Below are 23,182 nucleotides of genomic sequence, written 5' to 3'. Positions count from 1 at the left end.
AGCGTGGATCAGCTGTCCCAGTGCTGTCCCCCCCAGCCCCACACCTAAAACATCCCCAGTTCTGTGCAGCACTGCTTGGCAGTGTGTTACCTCTGCTATGTTAATCAAAAACTCCCAAAACAACACAGCGACTTCTTAAATATTCAGTGTTAGTGTCTTCTAATATTCTTCCATTTTTATGTTGCTGTCTTTTAATGTAGGCAAGATCAGAACAAAGATTAGACTTCATAGTTCAGAGGGTTCCACCATGCGTGGTTTGGTGTGCTGAGGGTGCAAAGCTGAAGGAAAATCCTTACCTGACTTTGTGCTTCTTGTTCTAGGTGAAAAATAAGAAGCTGGTTGAGCTGCTGAGGAGGAAGGTTCGTCTTGCCCAGCCTTACGCTGGTGTTTTCCTTAAGAAGGATGATAAGTAAGTTGTTTCTCTTCATCTTTACGGCAGTGAGATGTTTTTGTGCCTTTACACTAGAGGCTGTGCTCTGAGATTCCTTGCCTGTCATAGCATTCCAGTAATCATGCTTAGACCTCCTCTTAGCACAGCATCCATTGCCACCAGCATTTTGTTGCTGGAAAGGCTGCTGCTGTCTGGGAGGGGCTGCCTAACTGTGAGGACAGTGTGAAATCCTTGCTTCCGAATGCAGGTCAAAGTTCTGCAACCAATTGCTTTTTTTCCTTTGTTAACATTAAACTTTCTCAAGTTTCTTTATATCCTGTGTTTTTTTCTTCCTCGATAGCAATGAATCGGATGTGGTGGAGGATCTGAACGAAATCTACCAGATGGGAACATTTGTACAGATCCATGAGATGCAGGACCTGGGAGACAAACTGCGCATGATCGTCATGGGGCACCGGAGGTACTGAAGCTGGGGCTGAAGGCACTGGAAGGACTGGAGAAGCACACCTCCCTCTGTCACTGTCACCACGTGTTTCATGTGCAGCTCCTGCGTGACAAGCTTTTGTTACTGCACTGTGTTCTGATGCTGCACATTCTTTGTGCTCTTGCAGGGCGAGGCAGCTTCACCCCAAAAATAAAAAGCTAGCACACATCATTCTCCCTTAAGCCATTAGGTGATGCAAGTATTTGTTGTTCTGAGGTTCATCAGTTTCTTTGGAAAATACAGCAGGAAAAAAGGGAGAAGAAAAAAGAAAAAAGCGGTCCAGAACTGTAATTATGATTGTCCTGGAAGTGGATTGAGTGAAACAGGACTACACATGGGGATGTAGGTTTGGCTGTCTGTGCTAAGTGTTTTGAGATGAGGCAGTGTGGAACAGCAGCTCTAACAGCCTCAGGTAACTGATTTCAGGCTGTGTGCTGCTTTGAAGCTTGCTTTTTTTCTTCCTCTTGCTTTGCTGCACCAGGTCTGTTTTTATCTGGACAGCAAAAAATAGGTGGTGCTTCTCAGAGCTGAGTTTGCCTGAACTTGCCAGGAAGAGGGTGAGAGGGTGAGGTCCCAGTCTGGAGAGCTATGGGTCGTGCTCTGTGTTTTAGATGTCTGACATGAGGCTGTTGGTATAAGAGGCAAAATTCAAGGAAGTTTAAAAATACTAACAGGGAAATGGATTTTGTTTGGAAGGTATAAGGCCGTGCATCTAGCCCTTCCCTTTTAGGGCTTAGTAGTTAATTGCTATAGAATACACTGTTGGTTTGATCTCTTCCAGTATCATCATGTAGGAAATAGAATGGATGGTAGAATTTTGAATGTCTAGGTATGGAAAGGCTTCATGATACGCAGGGAGTTTAGAATTAGGGTTGGTACTGCAGCAGGATTGATTGTTAAGAGTCAGAAGAGTGAAAAAGCAGAACAGGATGTTCAGAATGAGGGTGAAGGAGTGAAGCAGGTTTTCAAGAACAGGAGGGGCTGGGATTCCCCTTCAGATCGTAGGTTCGTATAGAAAGCCAGCAGTCTGAGCAGCCACACTCACAGTGATACCTTATTAATCGTCCTGTCTGTGTGCTGTGATGTTTCAGTCTGCGATCCTGAGCTTCGTCGGTGTGTATTTGTTCACCAGGTGATTCAGCTGTGGGTTTGTTAATGGTTTTGATCCTGGCTTTGCAGTTCGGCAGCTGACCTGAGCAGTAGAGCTGGTGATGGAGATGAGTCCCTGCTGTGCAGCTGTTCAGCCTGTGCTTGTGCTGACCTATGGAAGGGCATAGCAGCAGCAAGGTGGCAGAGGGTAAAAGGTGTCCACCACCTTCATCCAAATGCAGAACTGCAGTGGAGATTCTGAAAAGCCTTCAGTATTACAGACGAATGGCTTTTTCTCGTGCTCCAGTCGTTTAGCAGAGCAGGCTCTCATAAAACGTAATTACCTCTGATTATCAGGACTATGTGACAGATAAAGGTGTTGTTCAGAGCGAGCAGTTGTCCTTAAGCTTCATGAGGTGAAAAACCATTCAGCAGCCAAACAGAGCAGTTCTGTGGTAATTTGGGCTGAGGTAAAGCCAATTCTGTCCTATCAGTGGGAGTTAAAGAGAACATTTCAGGTGATTTTTTTAATCCTGGAGCTCTTTGCTTTCCTACTTGAATGACTTACAAGAACTTGAGGAAGGAAATGGAAGAGCTACAATCTGGGAAGGAGATCCCTCTTCCCTTCCTTCTTTCTTTCAAGTGCCCCTTTTCCTTCAGTCTTCCTGTGACTTTTCCAGCTCCTCCTACTTCTATTAAGGAACCTTGTTAAACTGAACCTGCAGAGCAGAAACAGAAGCAGCTATTTTTGTGGCTGGTTAATTTTTGTATATTTCTGCTTACTTGTTGTAAACTTATTAAATAAGACCCACTGGTGTTTACCACTCGAGTGTTATGGTTTTGCTAAGTGACACCTTATTTTAACAGAGTGAACCAAAAATTAAATCTTACAGAAGTGTCAATTATCAGTTAGTCACCGTTGTCAAATATTGGCATTTCAGCTCAAAACAAAAGGCTTTCCAGGCTGAAGCTGAAGTCACATAGAGGCAAAGGAGAACTGATTGTGTTTGGTTTCCTTTGGCTTTCAGAATCCGAATAAACCGGCAGCTGGAGGTGGAGCCTGAGGAGCCTGAGGGCAAACAGAAGGTGAGAAGGAAACAGAAGCGCCCTAAGAAAGAGGCTGAGGAGGAGCCTGGAGCAAAGGAGCAAGCTGTGGAGGTGGTGCTGGATCCTGTGGCTGCTTCGTCGCAGGAGGTTCTCATGGTAGAAGTAGAGAATGTGGTTCATGAAGATTTTCAGATCACAGAGGAGGTGAAAGTAAGTGAATTGAGCATACCAGCCTTGACCTGCCCTGTGCATGGCATCTGTGTTGCTTGCTGAAGAGTTCTAAAATGAAGCTCAGACTTCAGGCTTTGGAAAACAGTTCCTTCTTCTTGTAGGGAATTTTATGAAAACAGTGAGTTCTCCTCAGAATGGCTCAATTCTTTAGAATCAATCACTTCCAAAAATTGCCAGCTGAAGAGACTGAGCTGTGCTGAAGTCTGTGTGATAACCTATGTCAAGTTAAGTCTTTGCCCCAGGGTGATCTGAGTGGTCAGTCTGACTGCATCTTGTGTCCCAGCACAGGATACATGTTGTGCATGGAGAAATTCTGCCCCTCCTGCATTGTCTTGCCTCCTAGGAGGAGTAACTGTGCAGCACGAGCAGCATTTCAGCACAGCACTGGAGATGAGTGGCCAGGGGCTGCCTGTCTGGGCTTCCAGAATGGGGAAGTTGGGGAATGTTGTGTTTGTACTCATCAAATCTTTCTTGTTCTTACAGGCTCTGACTGCAGAAATTGTCAAAACAATCCGGGACATCATTGCCTTGAACCCTTTGTACAGGTCTGTGTTTCCCATGTGTGCTCTGGGGATGGAGGACCCTAAGATTTCTGTTCCCCTTGGCCTTTTGCTGTAACAAAGAGGAGACACTCACTGAATTGCTGCCCAGAATTTGGTTTGGGAATTAGCATCTGCTGTTGGAAAGTTTTGAAAACCTTATGCAAAGCTTTAATATCTGTTAGGAGAGCAGGACGTGGAGCAGATGGTGTGGGTGTGATGGGAGCTCACTGCAGTAAGTGCTGCAGCCTTATGCACGTGTTGTGGACGTGAGGCTCAGCACGGCGGGTCACAGATTGTGAACATTTCACATTCATAGCTGTATTTATCAGTGACCATTGCTTTTGTCAAGGTGTGTATTTGTCACTGAGTACAGCTTTAGTCAGGCTTTTGAAAGCTATTTTGCTATGAAGCAGAGTTGCATTTCATTTCTTCTTTAGATAACTCAACAAGGCTACTCCTTTATGAATGCAAGAATTTACTGAACATTTTGGGTTTTATCACCATTTTTTCCAGGGAATCTGTACTTCAGATGATGCAAGCTGGACAGCGTGTGGTAGATAACCCCATCTATCTGAGTGACATGGGTGCAGCACTGACAGGGGCAGAGTCACACGAACTTCAAGACATCTTGGAAGAAACCAGTGTAAGATGAAGCTTTCAACTCATGCTGTACTAGCAGAAGTGTGCCTTTCATTTGTCATCATTTCTCTGGTAGCCTCAGTATAGAGTGGGCTCCCGTGCTACATTTGGTGGTAGGTTAATATCAGCTCAGAGATTCCTGCTGAAGGATACAGGGAGTAAGTAATAATCTGCTTTCAGGGAAGGTCTGGATGCTCTGTGTCTTTGTGACAGTTGTCTCTTGCACTGTGGTTGTGTGTTGCTGAGTTGGTCTTTCTACACCTGCTGGTGCTGTGGGGCAGGGGGTTGACACAAGTGCAGTGTCTGACAACTCATTTTGCATCTGTCATTTCCAGATTCCCAAACGGCTTTACAAAGCCCTTTCCCTTCTAAAGAAGGAATATGAGCTGAGCAAACTGCAGCAACGTCTTGGAAGGGAGGTAAGCTTTCAAGTCAGGTACATCTTACACACATTTATAGCATGTCCATCTCTTAATAGTACAGTACTTAGCACTGCCAGTGGAGAATTTTTAAACAACACCATGGTGCACACTGAAGGAATGACATTGATGCAGTTAATAACTTGATACTCCTCTCCAATTGGAAACTTAATTTTTTTGTGCTTGTTTGGAAAAGTAATACAGGATCTGCTATTGAATCTGCTTCCTCCTGGAAGCCCTGCAGGCAAAGGAGGGAGGTGATGTAGAGAAGCAAAAGGGGTTTTTGGAGAGCATACTGTGCTTATCCTACTTGATTTTCTTCTCTTATGAGAAGGCCTAGAGGACAGAGGGAGAACAGCAAGTACTTTTACACTGACTTCAGCAAGGCTGTAGTCGTAGTCTTTGGTTTTCTTTTGGACAAGCTGGGGTGATGTGGACTGGAAAGATGAAACTCTGAGTTTGGTGTAGATGCTGTGAGAATAAAATGAGCACAGTGAGATTGGAAGTGGCACAAGCGGCCGTTCCTTTAGATGCTGCTGAAGATCTCTGCTGTATTTTCAGCCTCCAAAAAGCTCATAACTCAGAAGTGCAGGAAAGCATTTGATGTTTATTGTATGGTGCCAGGAGCAGGACAGTCACAGTGCTTGTTGCTGTGTTTAGGTTGAAGAGAAAATCAAGCAGACGCATCGCAAGTACCTTCTCCAGGAGCAACTGAAGATCATTAAGAAGGAGCTGGGTCTGGAGAAAGAGGACAAGGATGCAATAGAAGAAAAATTCCGTGAGCGGCTGAAGGAGCTGGTGGTGCCAAAGCACGTGATGGATGTGATTGATGAGGAGCTGAACAAATTGAGCTTGCTGGATAATCACTCCTCAGAATTCAAGTGAGTGCACGGCTGTGTCCTGTCAGGTTAGTTAGGAGAATAAGAGCAACCAGCCCAGTTCTGTTAAGCTCTTACCCAGGGAGTTTTTCTCTTTTCTGTCTTAGCTGCTTTCTCTGGATGTGTCATAATTGCGCTCCTTCCTTGCAGCCTAAAGCTGCACAGAAGTGCTGTGCCATTCCTTTCTCCTCATGAAAAGTGCAGTGATTCCTGCTGCCCTTAAGTGTTGCTCTTCTTTCTCCTCAGATGTTTTCATGAGATGCAGGAGAAGAGAAGCAAAACTCAGCTCCTGTAGTGCTGGGGCAGGGCTGGAGCTGCAAAAGAGCAGCTTTTATCTTCTGTCACATCATTTGTGTGTCAGAAACTGAAATTGCTTTGAACATTCATGTCTGTTGAGGTGCATCTGCTTTGCACTGAGCAGTCAGCACGGTCACCAGTGCAGGTTTGCAACAAAAATATTTGGGAGGAAAACACCAAAGCTGCACACAAAGCTGGTATTACTTTTTCAGGTCTAATTCCAGCATTGCTGTGCACCCGGTGGTTAACAGATCTTTCAAGCCCTTTTTGCTTCACTACAAATAGGATTTTCATGCAGCATTTACTGTGACTGTTCTGGTTATAATATGATAATGTGGGGTTATTGTGGCAGACTGACAACTTTTGTCTCCTGAATGATGGAATCAAAAGGAAGTAAGCTGCTGAGGGAGTTCAACAGAAGAAAATCACCACCCAGGCCAAGGTTCTTGCTCACATATTTTGGTGTTCTGAGACAAAAGTTTGCATTTTTGGGGAAAGGGGCAAGGGATTGAAGACTGCAGTTACAGGCTAGCAATGCCTGCCCAGGTAACAGGGCTATTTTCATCATCTGCCTTTTATGAGTCTGATTCATCCTCCGCTTTTTGAGGGGTGAAATTGTTTTGGAAGGCAGTGGAGGAAGGCATGGGTTTGTTGCTGAATCACTTTGTTTCTGTCAGCGTTACACGGAACTACTTGGACTGGCTGACATCCATCCCATGGGGTAAATGCAGTGAGGAGAACCTGGAGCTGAGCAGAGCCCAAGCAGTTCTGGAGGAGGATCACTATGGGATGGATGATGTCAAAAAGCGAATTCTGGTAAGGTGGGAGTGGGCAAAGGGCACAGCTTCAAACTCAGCCCAACATCAGTGCTTTGGTTACGTTTCAGCTTGCAGCTCTCCATTAATTTTCGTTAGATCACAAATCACAAAAAGCTGCAGGAATGTTCTGGTGATAAGTTAATGTGTTTAATTGCTATTGGCAGTGAAAGTCACGTTCTGGTTTCGAATGACAGCGTATTCATTTTGTTACTTAAATGCTGAGGAAATGAATAAATATCCCAGGGAAGCACTGCCAGGATTTCAGTCAGTGCACTCAGAAGTTCCTGAAGAGGTTCATCGTGACAGGCAAAGCTCCTGCCTTCCCAGAGCACACCAACCCTCAGTTAAGCAGGGGAGGAGTGTTAGCCAACAGTGAATTGTTGGTGTACATTCTTAGGCATCCTAGAATGTTGCTTTTATTAAATTGTTTTGCTCTGATCTGGAGAGAAAGATAAAGGCAGTGAAATGCTTTTTCTCTCAGGGGAATTCTGGGGTAACTTTCCCCCAGCAGTACCCAACAGCAGGGACTTAATCTCACTATCTGATTCATTATTTTAAATGGTAAATACTCTTTGGAGTGGCAGCCCAGCACGTTGCTCATCAGTTCCTGCAATGTTCACGCTGACTAGCCTGACAGAAGTGCACTGAGTTGCATCATGCAGGTCTGTGGCTTTGATTACTAATAGAGTAATTCCATGCAGTGGCAGAGTCCTACCAGTAACCTCAGCATCTCCCCATGCCCTCCCCAGCTCTTTTGAGGACCTATTTTGTGTAGGATGCTCATTTTGGAAGCACTGCTTGACCCGATAACAGAATGTTTTGGTGTTGCTGCTGTTTTCCTGTTCATTTTTGGTGCTGCTTTTGCTGTGCAGGAATTCATAGCAGTCAGCCAGCTGCGTGGGTCTACCCAGGGGAAGATCTTGTGCTTTTATGGCCCCCCTGGGGTTGGCAAAACCAGCATTGCCCGCTCCATTGCCAGAGCCCTGAACAGAGAGTATTTCCGCTTCAGCGTCGGAGGGATGACCGACGTGGCAGAAATCAAGGGGCACAGGTCAGCGTGCTTGGATTTGTGTTAAAGTTGTGCAAATGGGAGCATGACTGAATTTGAACAGTGCGTGTGATTTAATTCTCTGTTCTGCCAGCTCCAGCCGAAAGGGTTTGGATGCAGGAAGAGGAGAAAGTTAATGCAAAGGGAGGGATTTGTTGTGTTCTTGTTCCTGCCTCGAACTGCAGTTGGTTCTTGTGTGTTCTTACAGGAGAGCTTTGGACAGTTGTGTGAGCTTCTCAAAGGCATCAGGCTTAGATGCCAGAGTCATGTCTGTCTACAAATGCCAGCACTTGAGGATAGGAACAGCTTGAACCTGGTGATTTCTGTGTGTTCAGGTGTAACTGAGGCCAGGTTTCTGAAGGATCAGGAGAGAGGAAATCTTTGGAACAAGAAAATGCACTGTAATGGTTCTTTAACCCAAACCAACAAGTTGCTGTTCAATGCTCTTTGTGCCCAGCCTCACCTTTTGCTTCTGTCTGCCTTAAAAGAGGATAAAACTAAAGCTGAAAGCTGCAGGTTCAGGAGTATTCTGCCAAAATTCAAGGCTGCTCTCTACAAAAAACAGAGCAGATGGGTCTCAGTGCTTCTCGTGGCAATGGAGAATGCTTTGGCAGACAGATGTTGAACATCTTTCCCAGCAGGATAAGCCTGTTTCATCACCTGCGGGTGTTGCTGGTCTATGCCATACTTCACAGTTCCCCCCTAAATGCAGTCTCTGGTAAAACAGGAGGACGTACGTTGGAGCAATGCCAGGAAAAATCATCCAGTGCCTGAAGAAGACCAAGACAGAGAATCCCCTGATACTGATTGACGAGGTGATGTCTGCTCTTTTTGGTTTTGCTGTTAAAAACCTGCTTGGCAACTATTGGCTCCCGCAGCTGAAAGATGCAGCACTGATGGTCCCAAAAGTCACAGATTTGGTGGGGGTGTTCAATTGTGCTGGGCTGTAATGTTTGGGTTACAGAGATGCTTCAGACATTTGTTTTCTCTTCCTATAACAGACCTCAGCTTTTACATTTCAGTCGTTCCTTTCCTTTTCCATTGCAACTATTAGATTCATGAGGATCACAGCCAGAGAATTCAGTAGCTCTCATGTTCCCCACCACTATTGTACATGTGATATTAAATGTGTCACTCTCTTAGCAAGTCTGAAACAATACTATAAGAATTAAGATGCTTACAGTCAAGTTTAGGTCTGCTTTGAGAATAGGTAGGAGCCAGGTCTTCCATCCTACTGCTTTGCACCAAAGCAAGTAAGGACAGGGTGTAACAGCAGGGCTTTAGGGCAGACCAGAAGCCTCTGTGGCTTCATTGTGTGCCACGGCTGGGAAAGACCAACAGCAGATGGCCTGGAAATGGAACAGAAGATTAAGCAGCAGTTGTCTGCCCTGCTGTTCAAGCCCTGAGCCTTGTCAGTGCATTGAGTGCTCCTGCCTGTGGCGGAGGCGAACTGGGGGAACCCACAGCGAACTGGTGGAATGGTGGTGGCTGTTCATAAGCACGTGAAGATTTTGAGATGGAGCCCTTAAACAGTGCTTGCGTGGGAACCTGCTGCCGTGAGAAACTTCTGACTGTTTAAATCTCGTCTCCTGCAGGTGGATAAGATAGGAAGAGGATATCAAGGGGATCCATCCTCAGCCCTGCTGGAGCTGCTGGACCCAGAACAGAACTCCAACTTCTTGGATCATTACCTTGATGTCCCTGTGGACTTATCAAAGGTATTTCGTCTCTTCTGCAGTGCTGTGGAGCTGCAGGGTATGAGTGTATGTCAATGCACAGATCTGCACGTGGCAGCAAGAAAAGTCAGGAGTCTGTTTTTCATAGCGACAGGCAGAGTTGCTGTGGTTTCTGCTGCTGTCTGGCTTTTGTATTTGGCTGCCTTTACACACATAGTTCTAGAACCCAAAGCTCTGTCTGCAATAAAAACTAGACTTCACAGAGAAAGTAACCTTGCTCCAAACCTTCAGATCCTGCTCCAGCCCATCAGCCAGAGAAACACAGCAGTGAGGGAGCAGTGCTTGGAGTAAAGCAGCAGATCACCTCATAGGATCTTGTGCTTCCAGGTGCTTTTTATTTGTACTGCCAATGTAACAGAAACCATTCCAGAGCCGCTGCGGGACAGGATGGAAGTCATCAATGTGTCAGGATACGTCGCAGAAGAGAAGCTTGCAATTGCAGAGGTGAGAGGAACTGCTTCAGTGATGTGCTGTGAATTCCATCTGATAAAATGGTTTTGGCAATGTCAAGCTTACGTATTTACATCCAACCATATCAACCGATAGGAGGCACGTGGTATGATGGACAGAGTTCCCCTAATTTGAAACAATTCCAGCATTCTATAATAGAGAGGCAGGGAACTCTAGAGAATGGCATTGAGCTCATGGCAGAACAAAGGTGGGAAATTGGAGCCATTAGGCTTTTCTCCACAAATGGACGGAAGGATGTGTGCATGTTCTCTTTCAGAGGTACCTGGTCCCTCAGGCACGAGTTCTGTGCGGTCTGGATGAAAACAAAGCCAAAATCACATCAGATGTGTTGACTGTTCTCATCAAGCAGTACTGCAGAGAGAGTGGGGTGAGGAATCTACAGAAACAAGTGGAGAAGGTGAGGGAGAACTGTGTAACCGTGACCTCTTTGCTTCAGCATTCTCAGCTCTTTCTGCAGAAACAAATCTCTGTCTCACACAGGTACTGAGAAAATCAGCCTATAAAATTGTGAGTGGAGAAGCAGAGATGGTCCAGGTGACACCTGAAAACCTGCAGGACTTTGTAGGAAAGCCCATCTTCACGGTGGATCGAATGTATGAAACCACTCCTCCAGGCGTGGTGATGGGTCTGGCTTGGACAGCTATGGGTAAGAGTTGTGCAGGCACAGCGTGCAGTGACACAGTGACCTGAGGGTTAATCGTGTTACCAGGGAATTTGTTGATCTTCTACGTTGGAGTGAGGCTGCAGGTCCTGAAAGATAAAGACTGGCTGGAAAACTCAAATGTGTGTCTCCATCTTCATGTCACTGTCAAAAACTCAGTCTAGTCATTTAGTTTAAATTTCTCTAACCAAGTCCAGTGAAGCTCTTCTGCCATTAGCAATAGTAACTTCTGGGGCTTTTTAGATTCTGACTTCCATTTTCCTGAAGATAAGAGCCTTTGTTAATTAGCCCAGGCTGATTTTGACTTCTCTTCGTGTGCTGTACCCACATGCATTACAGTGGCAGTGATTAAAAGCATAAACTTTGCTAAGACCAAACCTTAGAAGAAGGAGGTGTTGTTCTGACTTGCAGCGTGCCTCAGCTGTGCTGTATCTCTCCAGTGATGTGTCACCATGGCTTTTGGTGCCAAGGGCAGGTGCAGGCATTCCAGCACTGACTTGGAGTGAGTGAAGGCAGTAGTTACACTTCACTGGATTGCTCCCCTGCTTATTTGGGGTCCTGTGTGCACCGCTGAGGAGACTTACAGCACACGTTAAAGGATTAGACGTCCAGATGTGTTCCCTGTGTGTTTAATTGGCTTTGGGTGGGATTGAAGTCCTGGAAGTGGTTAGAAAGGAAATAATTGTACAGTGGAGAAGGTAAACAGATGCACTGGGAAGTAGAGCTGACAGGTGTGGTGTGAGCATGTCTTACAGCCAGGAAGTGCCTACAAAGATTGCTTCCACTAAATATGGGCTGTGTCTATGGGTGATTGTGAGGTTTGAAGGAGCAGTGAATGGAGACCATCAGTGCAGTCCTGTTGAGATTTCTAGCTAAGCTTTCTGAAGGGATTTGGGGAACAGCTCTCAATTGCTCTTTCCTCAACAGTGTCTCATTAGAAAGCCTTGACTTCAAATTCCTCTCACAGTGTCTGCTTCACCAAAGCCACCTGCTTTGATTTTCTTTAACCTTTCTCAGGATGTTGTTTTTCTTCTCTTTCTCAGGAGGCTCCACTCTGTTTGTTGAAACATCCCTGAAGCGACCCAAAGACAAGGAGGGCAAGGATGGGTCCCTGGATGTGACAGGGCAGCTGGGGGACGTGATGAAGGAGAGTGCCAAAATTGCTTACACGTTTGCAAGAGCCTTTCTGATGCAGAAGGAGCCCAACAATGACTTTCTCATGTCGTCCCACATCCACTTGCACGTCCCAGAGGTGATCTGATGGGGAAGTCAGAGACATGCATGGCTGCTTGCCTGTCACGCTTTAATGTAGTCCACGTTTTCCCCGTTGCTTCTTCCAACGCAATGGGAACCTGGTTGTTGTTACCTGATGATTGGTTTCTTGGAGGATCAGAAAGCAGTAGATGTTTTCTCTGCCTCTGTTCCTCTCCCATAGCTGTCACTTTCTTCTCAGAGATCTGTTTGACCTCAGATCCATGCAGACTGTCACTAGCTGAGGTGTTGCTGGGTAAACTGAGCAGTATTTTCTGCCTTGTTTTCAGTATTGCTCTCCACTACTTTGTGATTCTTTATCTGCCCTTGAAATACTGCTTCTTGTTCCCATGGTTGGCTTAGGCCAACAAAAAATGTCAAGGTATTGATGCTCATTTTTTGCTTAAATCAGTTATTCAAAATCCTGAGCTTGACGAATGAATATCACAGATGCATCAGGCCACAGATCAAGCTGTAGGCTCAGTTTATTATTGTGAATAAGATGAGGAGTGGCACGGTGTCACTGCATGTGCCATTTCAAACAGCACTTTCCCCAGAACCTTTGTGCAGTTAAGTGCAAGACCCGCAGAAATTGCTGCTATGTTAAAACAGCAGTGGACAAAGGTATTGTCTGGCTTTGCTGGTCTGCAAATGGGTTGAAAATATGATTTTTTTTTTTTATTTTTTATTTTTTTGGCAGGGAGCAACACCAAAGGATGGACCAAGTGCAGGATGTACCATAGTAACAGCACTGCTGTCACTGGCCATGGATTGCCCAGTGAGGCAGAACGTGGCCATGACTGGAGAGGTGTCCTTAACTGGGAAAATTCTTCCTGTGGGTGGAATCAAGGAGAAGACCATAGCAGTAAGAGCCCGTGTGGGCAGAGGCCCACGTTTGTCTTGGGGGGCCGGGCACAGCCAAGCGGGTTTTGCTCCTGGAGTGGCAGAGAGAGGCAGTAATGTGCTGTGGAGAAACCTGCTGGTGGGTGTGGGCATCTTGCTGGTGTCTCCAGGCGTGAGGAAGGAGGTGAAAACCGAGGCTGCTTGCCGGATTTTTCTGTTCTAGAATGGAGGGGATTTAGAACTTGAAATTGCATTTCATCACTGTGAGCTTTTTCTCTGTAAAACATTACGAATCGGCACAGCAGCCCCAGGTGTGCTGTCACTGTTCTGCTAACAAAGCTCGCAGTCCATGCAGCTGCTGCAGGGCGCCTTGGGGCTGGGGGAGCTGCATGGCTGCAAGGCCCTGACTGCTCTCTGTAGGAGGGTAAAGCCAGATGGTGCTCCTAAACCAGAGTGCTTGCTCCTTTTCCAAAATGGGAAGGAATCTCTGTTCCTAGTGGACTGATGGATTTCTAGGACTGAACACAGACAACATAACTTTCTTTCTCCCCATAGGCGAAGAGGGCAGGTGTTACCTGCATCATTTTGCCGTCAGAGAATAAAAAGGATTATTATGACCTTGCTGGATTCATCACAGAAGGACTGGAAGTGCATTTTGTTGAGCACTACAAGGAGGTATTTGATATAGCGTTTCCAAAACAGGATTCAGCTGCAGGATGATGCCCAACACCTGGGGCTGGAGGGAGGTTTGTCCCTCAGTGCTCTGCCTGACATGGGCTGATCCTGACATGGGACACGGAACTATTGCTGCTGCGCAGCTGCTGACGTGAGCGAGGGCTTTGGTTGAATGATGTATTTCTCCCCCTTTAATACTGAATTACGATCCAACTTAAGTATTTCCAATAAAATGAAGTTGTGAGATTTTACCAGAGGAATGTGCATGTTATCAGCCACCAGCAGCAGAGCTACTTCAGCCTCTTACACTCCAAGGAGATTTTATAGTTATTTCACTGCACACCAAACATCTGCTTCAAGGAGTATGAACATAAGTGAACTCTGTACTGGCGGATGAGGAGTTCCCTGGAACATCTCCCTGCCTTGGTGGGGAATGCTGGAATTCGTGGGTCACAGAAGCAGAGCTAGCACACTGTGTGGTGGAGGGACGTGGATCTCCCAGCATAAGCCATAACTCTAAGCTTAAAGGGATCACACTGGGACAAAAGAGCAGCCTGCTCAGTACCAGCAGTGAGTTCTGCACACCACTGTTGACTCTTCACTGCAGCAGCTGAATTATGTTCAGAGTGAAAGAAGGAATGAAATGCGTGTGTCTGTTGTGTATGTCAATAAACACAGGCTTGGGCTTGAGAGTTTGAGTGCTTCACCTTACGGTGAGCTTTAGAGAAACTGAGTTTCAGTAGGACTTACTAAATAGAGGAAGAGAAATTCTAAGGAGCATTTGAAATGTATTCCTTCCACTGGAAGAACTGCACTGTCCCATCTTTCAGCTAGGTGGGCTCAAGCAGGAAATAAAGAATTTTCCTGCTGAAATTCAAGCAGCTTTTAGTGACTGTGTTTCTCTCCTGATTTGAAAGCGTGCTGCTGAATGGGCAGAGACTGGGTTTTGAGAAAGGCAGTTCAGTTTGGGTCCTCAAAATGTCTCAGTGGGGTGTGAGCAGGAGCAACTCCAAGATGAAATGAGGGGGAAGGGATGTCCCAGAGCAGATGAACCCCCTGGTCAGCCTGCTGCTGTCCTGGGATGTTTGCAAACACCCACAACATCCCTGGGGGACAGATGCACACAGGCTTTTTTATTGGACCTTGCAGCTCCCAGGACTGGCAAGGCACAGCTCTAACCCCTGTCAGTTTGGGTTTGTTTTGGTGTTGCCCTAATTCCTGATGCAAAGTGCTGCGCTGTGCTAGAAAAAGTAGGCTCTGTACTTTGCAAAGTTCTGTCGCCAAAGCAGGGAGTGGGGGCAGCATTGTGTCTCTCTGATGATTTGGGTGCAAGCATGAAGATAAAGCAGATTTGTTTGTCTTTGCTACAGGAGTGGCAGGAGGCAGGCAGCAGCTGCCCACCACTTGCGGCAGCCATTCCCTCTCTCTCTCAGCAGTACTGATGAACTTGCTTGTTCTGCCCTCTGGAACTTTTTCCTCCTCTTGCACCAATTCTGAGGCAGAACTATGAACAGAGAAGCCATCCTGGTACCTACAGGCACAAGGAAGGAATGTTAAAAAGAGCAGAAATTCCACTTGGTAAGAATGGGCAGAAGGGAATAAAAGAGCGATGCAAATTCTGGATTGCTGTATTTTAGGGATTGTCAGCAAAACCCCTCAGCATCCCCAGGAGCTGCCCAACCCTGCGGCCTGAAGCAGGTAAAGCACTGAGCCATTACACTTCTTTTATCAGAAAGGGCTTTATTGAGCTCCAGGCTGTACAACTCAATCCTTCTTTGCAGCAGCTTTCCTCATGGCTGCCAGGACATTGCTGAGTTCTTCCCGCTTTCGCTTGGCCCGAATGTGAGTGCCAACCTGCAGAGAGCAGAGCAGCATGGTCAGCAGAGCCCAGCAAAGCAGAGAAAAGCAGCTGGTTGGCTTCAGGCATTCACTTGAGAAGCAAATGAGACAGTACTGCCCCAGCATAGATTTGAAGCCCAGCAATCTCAGCTGGCCAGAAGGAGCTGCTTCACGTGATGCTTCAGTAGTGTTTCTACTCTATTCTTGGGGGGAAAGGCAGAGAATGCTTCCAGCCATCAGGACTGCCTCCAGTGAGCTCTCTTTCAAGTCAGCTGGTTAATGGCCCCCAGCCTCCGCCAGCATCGCTCTACCTTTCCCAGCATCAGTTCACAAGTAATGCAAGAAGAGCAATGGAAGTCTGAACTCAGGACCTCAAAGTGTCTCTCCAAATCCAATATCTAAGTCCATCTCCCTCTCTCCCACCCTCCCTCAGGTCAGACACTAACTGCCCTAGCAACTGGAAAAAAAATAATAGAGCAGACCTCGAGATAATAGAGCAGAGGACAGAAAACTGGCAGCTCAACCAAAGAGTTTCTGACAGCCTCGTTCAAGCATCAGCTTGACGCACCCGTTTCTTGATGAACTTCAGAGCACGTTTATCTTTGGAGACTTTCAGCAGTTCCATAGCACGTCGTTCGTAGGGCGCGAAGCCGCAGACCTCCCTGATCATGTCTCGCACAAACTTGGTGTGTTTGGTCAGACGCTGTTGGAAGGGGAAAGAAAAACAACATTCACAATCAACATAAGCAGAAAAACAGCCAGTGTGCCAGAGCCACCCCTGCCAACAACACAGCCCTTCCACGTGCTCTGCAGGGTTCTGAACTAGTGGGCTGTGGAGACACGAAGACCTGACTGGATGCTGACCTGTGCGGCCTGTCGGGGGAGCTGCTTTGCAGGGGGTTGGACTCAATGATCCCTCGAGGTCCTTTTCAACCCCTGCGATGTGCAAATTTAAAGCCACACATGCAAGTTTGGGGAAAAAAAAATTCAGAATGCTGATGTATGACTGTATGTGCACCAATCTGCAATTAAGGAATTAGAAATAGAAGTACGCAGTGAAGTAGGAGGGCAGAACTTCTACTGGGCTAAAGCCCCCAGAGCAGCTCTGCTCTGAGCACACCTCAGGGCAGGAAGGCTGCAGGATGGGCAGCACTGTGCTCTTGGTGAGATCACAGAACTGTCACAGAACGGCCTGGACTGAAAAGGACCACAAAGATCATCAGTTCCAACCCCCTGCTGTGTGCAGGTCGCCAACCAGCAGCCCAGGCTGCCCAGAGCCACATCCAGCCTGGCCTTGAATGCCTGCAGGGATGGGGCATCCACAGCCTCCTTGGGCAACCTGTGCCAGTGCCTCACCACCCTCTGGGTGAAAAACTTCCTCCTAATATCCAACCTAAACCTCCCCGTCTCACTTTAAAACCATTCCCCCTCATCATATCACCATCCACCCCCACAAACAGCTGTTCCCCCTCCTGTTTATACGCTCCCTTCAAATACTGGAAGGCCACAATGAAGTCTCCCTGGAGCCTTCTCCAAGCTGAACAAGCCCAGTTCCCTCAGCCTTTCATAGAGAGGTGCTCCAGAGAGACGTGCTACTCTGCTCTCTCTGAACAGCACCTGAGATGTTGGACATCTGCAGGCACCACCATTTGTATCAAAAAACAGGGCCATAGGAAATGCAGGGGTGCACTGCTGCACATCTCCAACACAACACGGCGTTTTGTGAACACGTGACAGAAGCTGCAAACAATTTCTCTCTCATCAGCACACACAGTGAGCCTCGCTCAGTAAGTCCCATTAGTGGTCATTAACCTGGAAAGCACCTGTTGTCATTACCTAAAGCATGGTGCCAGGAAGGCCTTCCAAAGTCCCCCAGCGCGTTTTCTATTTTGCTGCCCGCATTTAAGCTGTAATGTACACGTATCCATCTTATCCTTCCATTACAGGGCGCTCCACTGCTAATTCTGCTCTCACTCGACACCTACATCCATGGATTTCATCCTTGCCATAACCTACACAGGCCCTCCACGCCTACCAGCACCCCTCCCTGCCCCTCTCCATCCCATCGCAGTTTCCTGCCCGTTTCCCACTGCTCTCTACCCTCGCAGCTCGATGCCGTTCGGCACTTTGCAGCCCGCAACCCTCACTGCCGCCAATGGCCGCTCCCGCGTATCTGCACCCGCGACCACCGGGCCGGGCCCAGCTGCGCCCCAACCCTCGGCGAAGCGCCGAACCCGCACTCACCCCTCGGCGGCGGCAGTGCCTCGGCTTAGACACGTTCTTCGTCACCTTGTAGCCCTTGTTGAGGCCGACAGCCATAGGGTAGCGGATCGCCATGTCTGCGGGAGAGAGCGGTCAACGCTGCGCCGCGGCCCGGCCCGGCCCAGCCCGCCCCCGCTGCGGGCCCCGATCCCCGCCTCGCTGCGGGCCCCGATCCCCGCCTCGCTGCGGGCCCTGGCCCGACCCCCACGGGCGCGGATCGCGGCCCCGGCCTTCACCGGCCGCAGATGGCCGCGGATCCCGGGGGCTCCAACCAGCACCAACCTGCAGCCGCACCGCCGGCGCCGCACCGGAAAGAAGGAGCGCGCGCGACGTGCTGGGACAGCGGAACTTCCGGTCCGGCCCTAGAGGGCGCTCTCTCCCTGGCGGGACCATAGAGACGGGCCGGGGTGGGGCGCTGGGCGGCCGCCCGGTGGCGGAGCGATACCGCCGCTGATAGCGCCGCTGATAGCGATGCCGAGCGGTGCTGGCGCCGAGCTACAGGCGGGCGTTGCTGGCGGGTTGGTGGGGCCGTGGTGGGGCCTTCGGGCTCCAGGGCACGCTGCTGCCTCAGACCCGACCAGAACCCCAGGTCCCGTTCTGCAGGCTGCTGTCCGGCCTCTCATCCCCCGCCCGTAGCCGTGGCAGGGCTGCACACCCAGGGGCAGGATTCGGCCCTTGCTCTGGCTGCACTTCACGCTGCTGGGGATTGCCCAGCCCTGCCGTGTGTCAAGGTCTCTGCAAGGCCTCTCTGCCACTGAGGGAGTCAGCAGCTCCTCCAGTTTAGGGCTGTCCTCACACTCAGCATCCACTCGAGTCCTGCGTCCAGACACCGTCTCCAGACCAGACCTCTCCTTACAGATAAAGGACTGGATCCCATCGAGAGGGGTGTGACTTAAGCTTAGAGAACACCGTTGATCTCACTGGATTGCTTTCTAAATGTCTGAAATATCAAATAAAAGCATAGGAACCAAAGAGGGGTTGCACTCCTGTTTATGCCGTCAGCAAAATGCATGCAGTGTCTTTTTGTAGTTGGAGCTCCAGAGCAGCCTCTGGGAGACTGCTGGCATTGCAGAGCATTGCCTGGGTCCACAGCTACTGCAGCAGAAGCTGTGCTATGGAAATCATGGAGCATTTGCAAGAAACAGCATCAAACTGATTTGAGATTGCTGTCTTCTTTGGTGGCCATCGCGTGGGAACTGATTTGCACCTCCAAAGGTAGAGGGTGGGGACACCAAGGAGACCAGAAGGGAACTATTCAGGGGCCACCCCTGCCATGAAAGTGCCCTAAGAAAGCTGCAGCCTGAATCTGAGCCTGAAGTCTGAAGATCCCATGAGAGATGCAACAAGTTGACAAAACATGAGATTTGTGTGACACGTTCAACCCAATGAGCTGTTTTCTACTTTCTCCCATTCCATGAGAGGTAAACACCTTCTCCCATATTTCCAGCACTTGCAAATGGTTTGCATCTCAGCAGAATTTCCCCCTTTAATCAATTCTCTGTGCTCTTTGCCCTATTACTCAGAGCTGTTGTAATCAAAGTTCCATGAGGTGAGTACACACTTTCCCTATTTTATAACGTAACAGGGCAAAGAGCGCGGAGAGTTAATTAAAGGGGGGAGTTTGGGGGCCTTTTCATTCAGCTATTTCTGAATCTCCTTTTTAGAACTGGTAAAGGTCCCAGTGACTCTGGGATGACTAATTCCTTTTCTTATATATGACTGTCTTTTGTGCTCTGTAAGGCCTTTTTCACTTGACTCAGCCTTATCAAAGAATAAGGAAGGAAAATGTGGTCTCCATGCTAAATAGGACTAATATGGATAAGGCTGACTCAGTGCCTTTCATGCTTTGGTCTACACCAATAGGTTCTCCCAGGCTTTTGTACCCACAGACAGGATGTTCTTGAGAAAACATGTACAGCTCTGTGGGATCAAACAAGATGGATACTCTTGGGTAGTTTTATGTCTTTTTTGTACAGTGGTGCCCAAATCTGCACACAGTACCCAAGGCAGTGCAGTGTAGAGCAGGACAATCCCCTCCTTTGCCCAGCAGCGCCATTCTTGATGCACCCGAGTACAGCTGGCCTTCCTGGCTGCCAGGGCACACTGCTGACTCACGTTCAACTTGCTGTCCACCAAGAACCCCAAATCCCTTTCAGCAGATCTGGTCTCCAGCCTCTCGTCCTCCAGTCTGCAAGTACATCAATGGCTGCCAACTTCATGGCAGCTCTTGTTGAATTTCACACTGTTGGCAATCACCCAGATCTCTCATTTCTCTAGATTCCTCTGCAAGGCCTCTCTACTCTCAACAGAGTCAACAGCTCTTCCCAATTTAGTATCTTCAGCAAACATGCTCAAAACACCATCGAGTCCTTTAGCTGAGTCATTTAGGAAAACTTAAGAGAACGAGCCTTAAAATCATCGAGGTTGGACTCGATGATCTCTGGAGGTCCCTTCCAACCCCTGCGATTCTGTGATTCTATGATTCTGTGAAAATGGAGCCCAGTCTTTTACTATAACCCTTTTGGGCCCAACTCATCAGCCAAGTGCTCACCCATCACATTATGATTTTGTGTAGCTGTATGCTGGACATTTTGTCCTGAATGATACTGTGAGAAACGGTATTGAAAGCTTACTGAACTACTTGGGCAACCTTGTCATAAAAGGAAATTCAGTTGTTAAACAGGACCTTTCCCCTCATGAACATGTGTGGCTGGGACCAATGACCACATTGTCCTTAAGTATTTTTCAGTAACTTTCAGCAACATTTTCTCCATCATCTTATCAGGAAAAGAAGTGAGACTGATGGGCCTGTACTTACCAATGTCTTCTTTCGTGCCCTCTCTAAACTGGAGTGTTTGCCAGCTTCAGCACGATCCACACAGGCAGCCTGATGCCTCCCCTATGAGCTGAGACCGTGCTGTTCTCATTGCTGTGGTCTCTTTGGGAAGTGCTGCCTCCCCCGTGCACTCCTGGCAATCCCTTCTGGACCTCAGACCCCTGAAAGCTGCATTCACTTCTGCAAGGCTCTGGGCTGAGGTCTGCCCTATGCTGGTATGTTGCATCAGCTCAACCCCATATGCAACACAGGGTGTTCCCCCAAGTGACAGAACTGCAGTGTTTCCAGGAAACAATTACTCACAAACGTAACCAGCAAAAATCCCTGCACAGGATTCATCATCACAGTTCGGGATGCACCTACACACCAAGCTCTGAAAAGAGGATGTGGGCACAGCAGCAGTGATAACATCTCTGTGCCCCCTAACAAGTGACAGCGGCTGTCAGACACTGAAACTCCTGCCTGTGCCCCTGCTGCAGACACACCACGCTGTGCTGGCACTGCTGCAGCATGTTGTACAGCTGCCATCAGTTCTCTGCTGTGCTATTCTGAGAGCTGAGGAAGGGGTCAGGGCAGCTTCTGTTGGTGAGATGCTGAAGGTGGAGAGGATCCTGATGTGCACCGGGGCTGATCAGAGCTTCACCGAGGGCTTTGGGAGTGAAGGCCACTGGGAGCCTGCACTGCTCTATGTTTTAATAAAAACAGCCCTCCTGCTCTGGAACAACTCCAGGGTCTTCGGACACTTTGCCTATCTCCTCTGTAGTGTTTTCTATGCATACCTCAGCACACAGGAACGCGTTGCATCAGTCCCAACCCAGGCTGACCTCTGGCTGGCTCCCACCAAACAGTCACTGAGCTGTTTGCCATCCCTCTTGCAAAGCACTGTCCTATTGTGGGTCAATTATTAACTCTGAACACTTTCTTTGGTGGTGCTTTATTAGTTAGATTTAAGCACACCTTATACAAAGCACTGCTTTGCATATCATACAGCAATTTTTACATCGGCTTTTGATTCTTGCAACTGAAGCAGTTTGAACAGAAGTTAAAGAAAACTCTGCTTTTGGTAAATAAAGTGAGATCCAGACAATATCCCCCAGAAGGGAGGAAGGGCAGATGACCCTGCAGCAGTTCTCCTATTGCTGTATGTAACAGTGAGGGATGGAGAAGGCGAGGTGTATTTCTAGCGCTGAGCCTCGTGCAAAGGCTTCTTTCTGTTAGAGCCTTTCACAGCACAGGCACAGTGCTAGAACTGTTGCCCGAGCTGACCCACACCAGCATCTGTTCCTGAGCCCACCTGCTCCAGGAAAAGCTGGAGAACAACCCCTATCTGTTCCTTGGAGCTTGTGCTGAGGGATGGCTGCTCTCCACCTGGCCAGCACAAATGCTGCTCCTGTCAGAGCAAAGGAACCATCTGCAGCTGCCATTTCGGGAGGCTGCTTCTACTGGAGGCAATGACTTAACCCTTCCAGGGCTGAACAGGAGCTTTTCAAGACAGGCTGATATTAAATCTGCTACTATGCCATGGGATGCCTTTGGTTTTGATCCATTTCTGCAATTATAGGTGGCTGAGTTTTGGTTTTCCTTACAAGCTGCTCCTCACTTCCAAGTGAAAAGGCTAAGCTTAGGTAAAAGATATTGCTCAGAGGGACACAGATTCTTTCTTGTAGGAAATCACATAGAGGAGGACCTCGGTTCCCCTGCAGCTGCTGTACTGGCAGATCACGTGCTGCTTCTCCCTCATGCCAGCACAGCTTTCAGTGGGACCAGTGACTTATCTTCCTATTTGCCTCTGCTGCTGGGAATGGAAAGGTTTCACCCTTATCAGGAAGGAAAGGCCATTTCCAGCCCCTGGGACTTCCCTCAGAATTAGCCATTTCAGTCAGAATGCAACAACCATTTGCGTCAGTGTTAACTTTTAGAAGATGTCCGATGTTTTGCAGAGGCTGAATGCCATATGAATGTGAGTGACTTGCACAGGGATGAACCCATGGCCCCTTCCTTGCAGGGCTGTTCAGATATCTCTGCAGGCACAAAGAAGAGTGGGGCAGCAGGCTGCATTGACCCTTGGGGCAGCTCGGGATGCCAGCTGAGCTCAGCCCAATGGTCGGTGTGTGCCAAGGCCTCGGGCTTCTCCTATCCATCTGCAAGCCAGGTGGGCCAGGCAGGGCAAGAAGGGCTCCAGCACAGGGCACCCCTTCATTTCTCTAGTGACCCCAGTGTAGAGGAGCAGAAAGCTGTGCTGTCTGCTTGCATTGTACACCACCGGGCAGCTATAAGTTCTAATGTTTCCCACTCCTTGCCTGGAAGAATGGATTACTTGCCCACGCTGTATCCCTGGAGGTTGTGGACAACTGAAGAGTCCAAGGCACACTTTGTGACCTCGTGCTGGGCAGAGAGCAGGTACCCAGCATGGAGGAGGTAGGAAAGATGGAGTGAGGAAAAGATGGATAAAGTGGATAAGTGCTGGCTTAGAGGTGAAAGACAAGAAGGAGGGAGTGGAGAGGTGGAGAGGGGCTGTTGAACTTCAGAGGCAACAGTGATTGTGCAACACAGCTTCCCACTTGTCCTTAGGTCAGGAGAAGCCAGAAAAGCAAGAAGAATGATGCAAGAGATGGGTAAAATGAGGGGACTGCAAAGAGCAATGCCTTCCCAAAGGGAATTCTTACAGGAGAAGATCCACCTGCCAAGTAAGGATTGCAGGGTGGTACTCAAGGCTGTACCATTC

The 23,182-nt window shown here is 48.3% G+C and overlaps 2 protein-coding genes across 2 annotated transcripts; one reads left to right on the top strand and one right to left on the bottom strand.

Annotated features, from left to right (window-relative positions):
• Positions 1-786: 786 nt before the first annotated feature.
• Positions 787-13,565, top strand: LONP1 (lon peptidase 1, mitochondrial; the record flags this gene model as incomplete). Its single annotated transcript, XM_079546693.1, has 16 exons — positions 787-851; positions 2,993-3,221; positions 3,726-3,787; positions 4,298-4,427; positions 4,759-4,842; positions 5,503-5,723; positions 6,695-6,833; positions 7,708-7,886; positions 8,611-8,698; positions 9,479-9,601; positions 9,947-10,063; positions 10,347-10,487; positions 10,571-10,736; positions 11,795-12,003; positions 12,703-12,867; positions 13,401-13,565. The coding sequence occupies exons 1-16, from the start codon at positions 802-804 to the stop codon at positions 13,563-13,565; spliced, it is 2,268 nt and encodes a 755-aa protein (XP_079402819.1). The 5' UTR covers positions 787-801.
• Positions 13,566-15,254: 1,689 nt separating this feature from the next.
• On the bottom strand, positions 15,255-17,696 carry RPL36 (ribosomal protein L36; the record flags this gene model as incomplete). The annotated part of the gene is made up of 3 exons (XM_079546911.1): positions 15,255-15,374; positions 15,928-16,062; positions 17,604-17,696. 3 exons carry the CDS (start codon positions 17,694-17,696, stop codon positions 15,285-15,287), a joined length of 318 nt encoding a protein of 105 aa, XP_079403037.1. The 3' UTR covers positions 15,255-15,284.
• Between the last annotated feature and the right edge of the window lie 5,486 nt (positions 17,697-23,182).

Source organism: Tetrao urogallus, assembly GCF_951394365.1.
Source record: "Tetrao urogallus genome assembly, chromosome: 25".
Lineage (NCBI taxonomy): Eukaryota > Metazoa > Chordata > Aves > Galliformes > Phasianidae > Tetrao > Tetrao urogallus.
The sequence above is the reverse complement of the archived record's forward strand: the minus strand, read 5'-3'. Positions and strand labels throughout refer to the sequence as shown.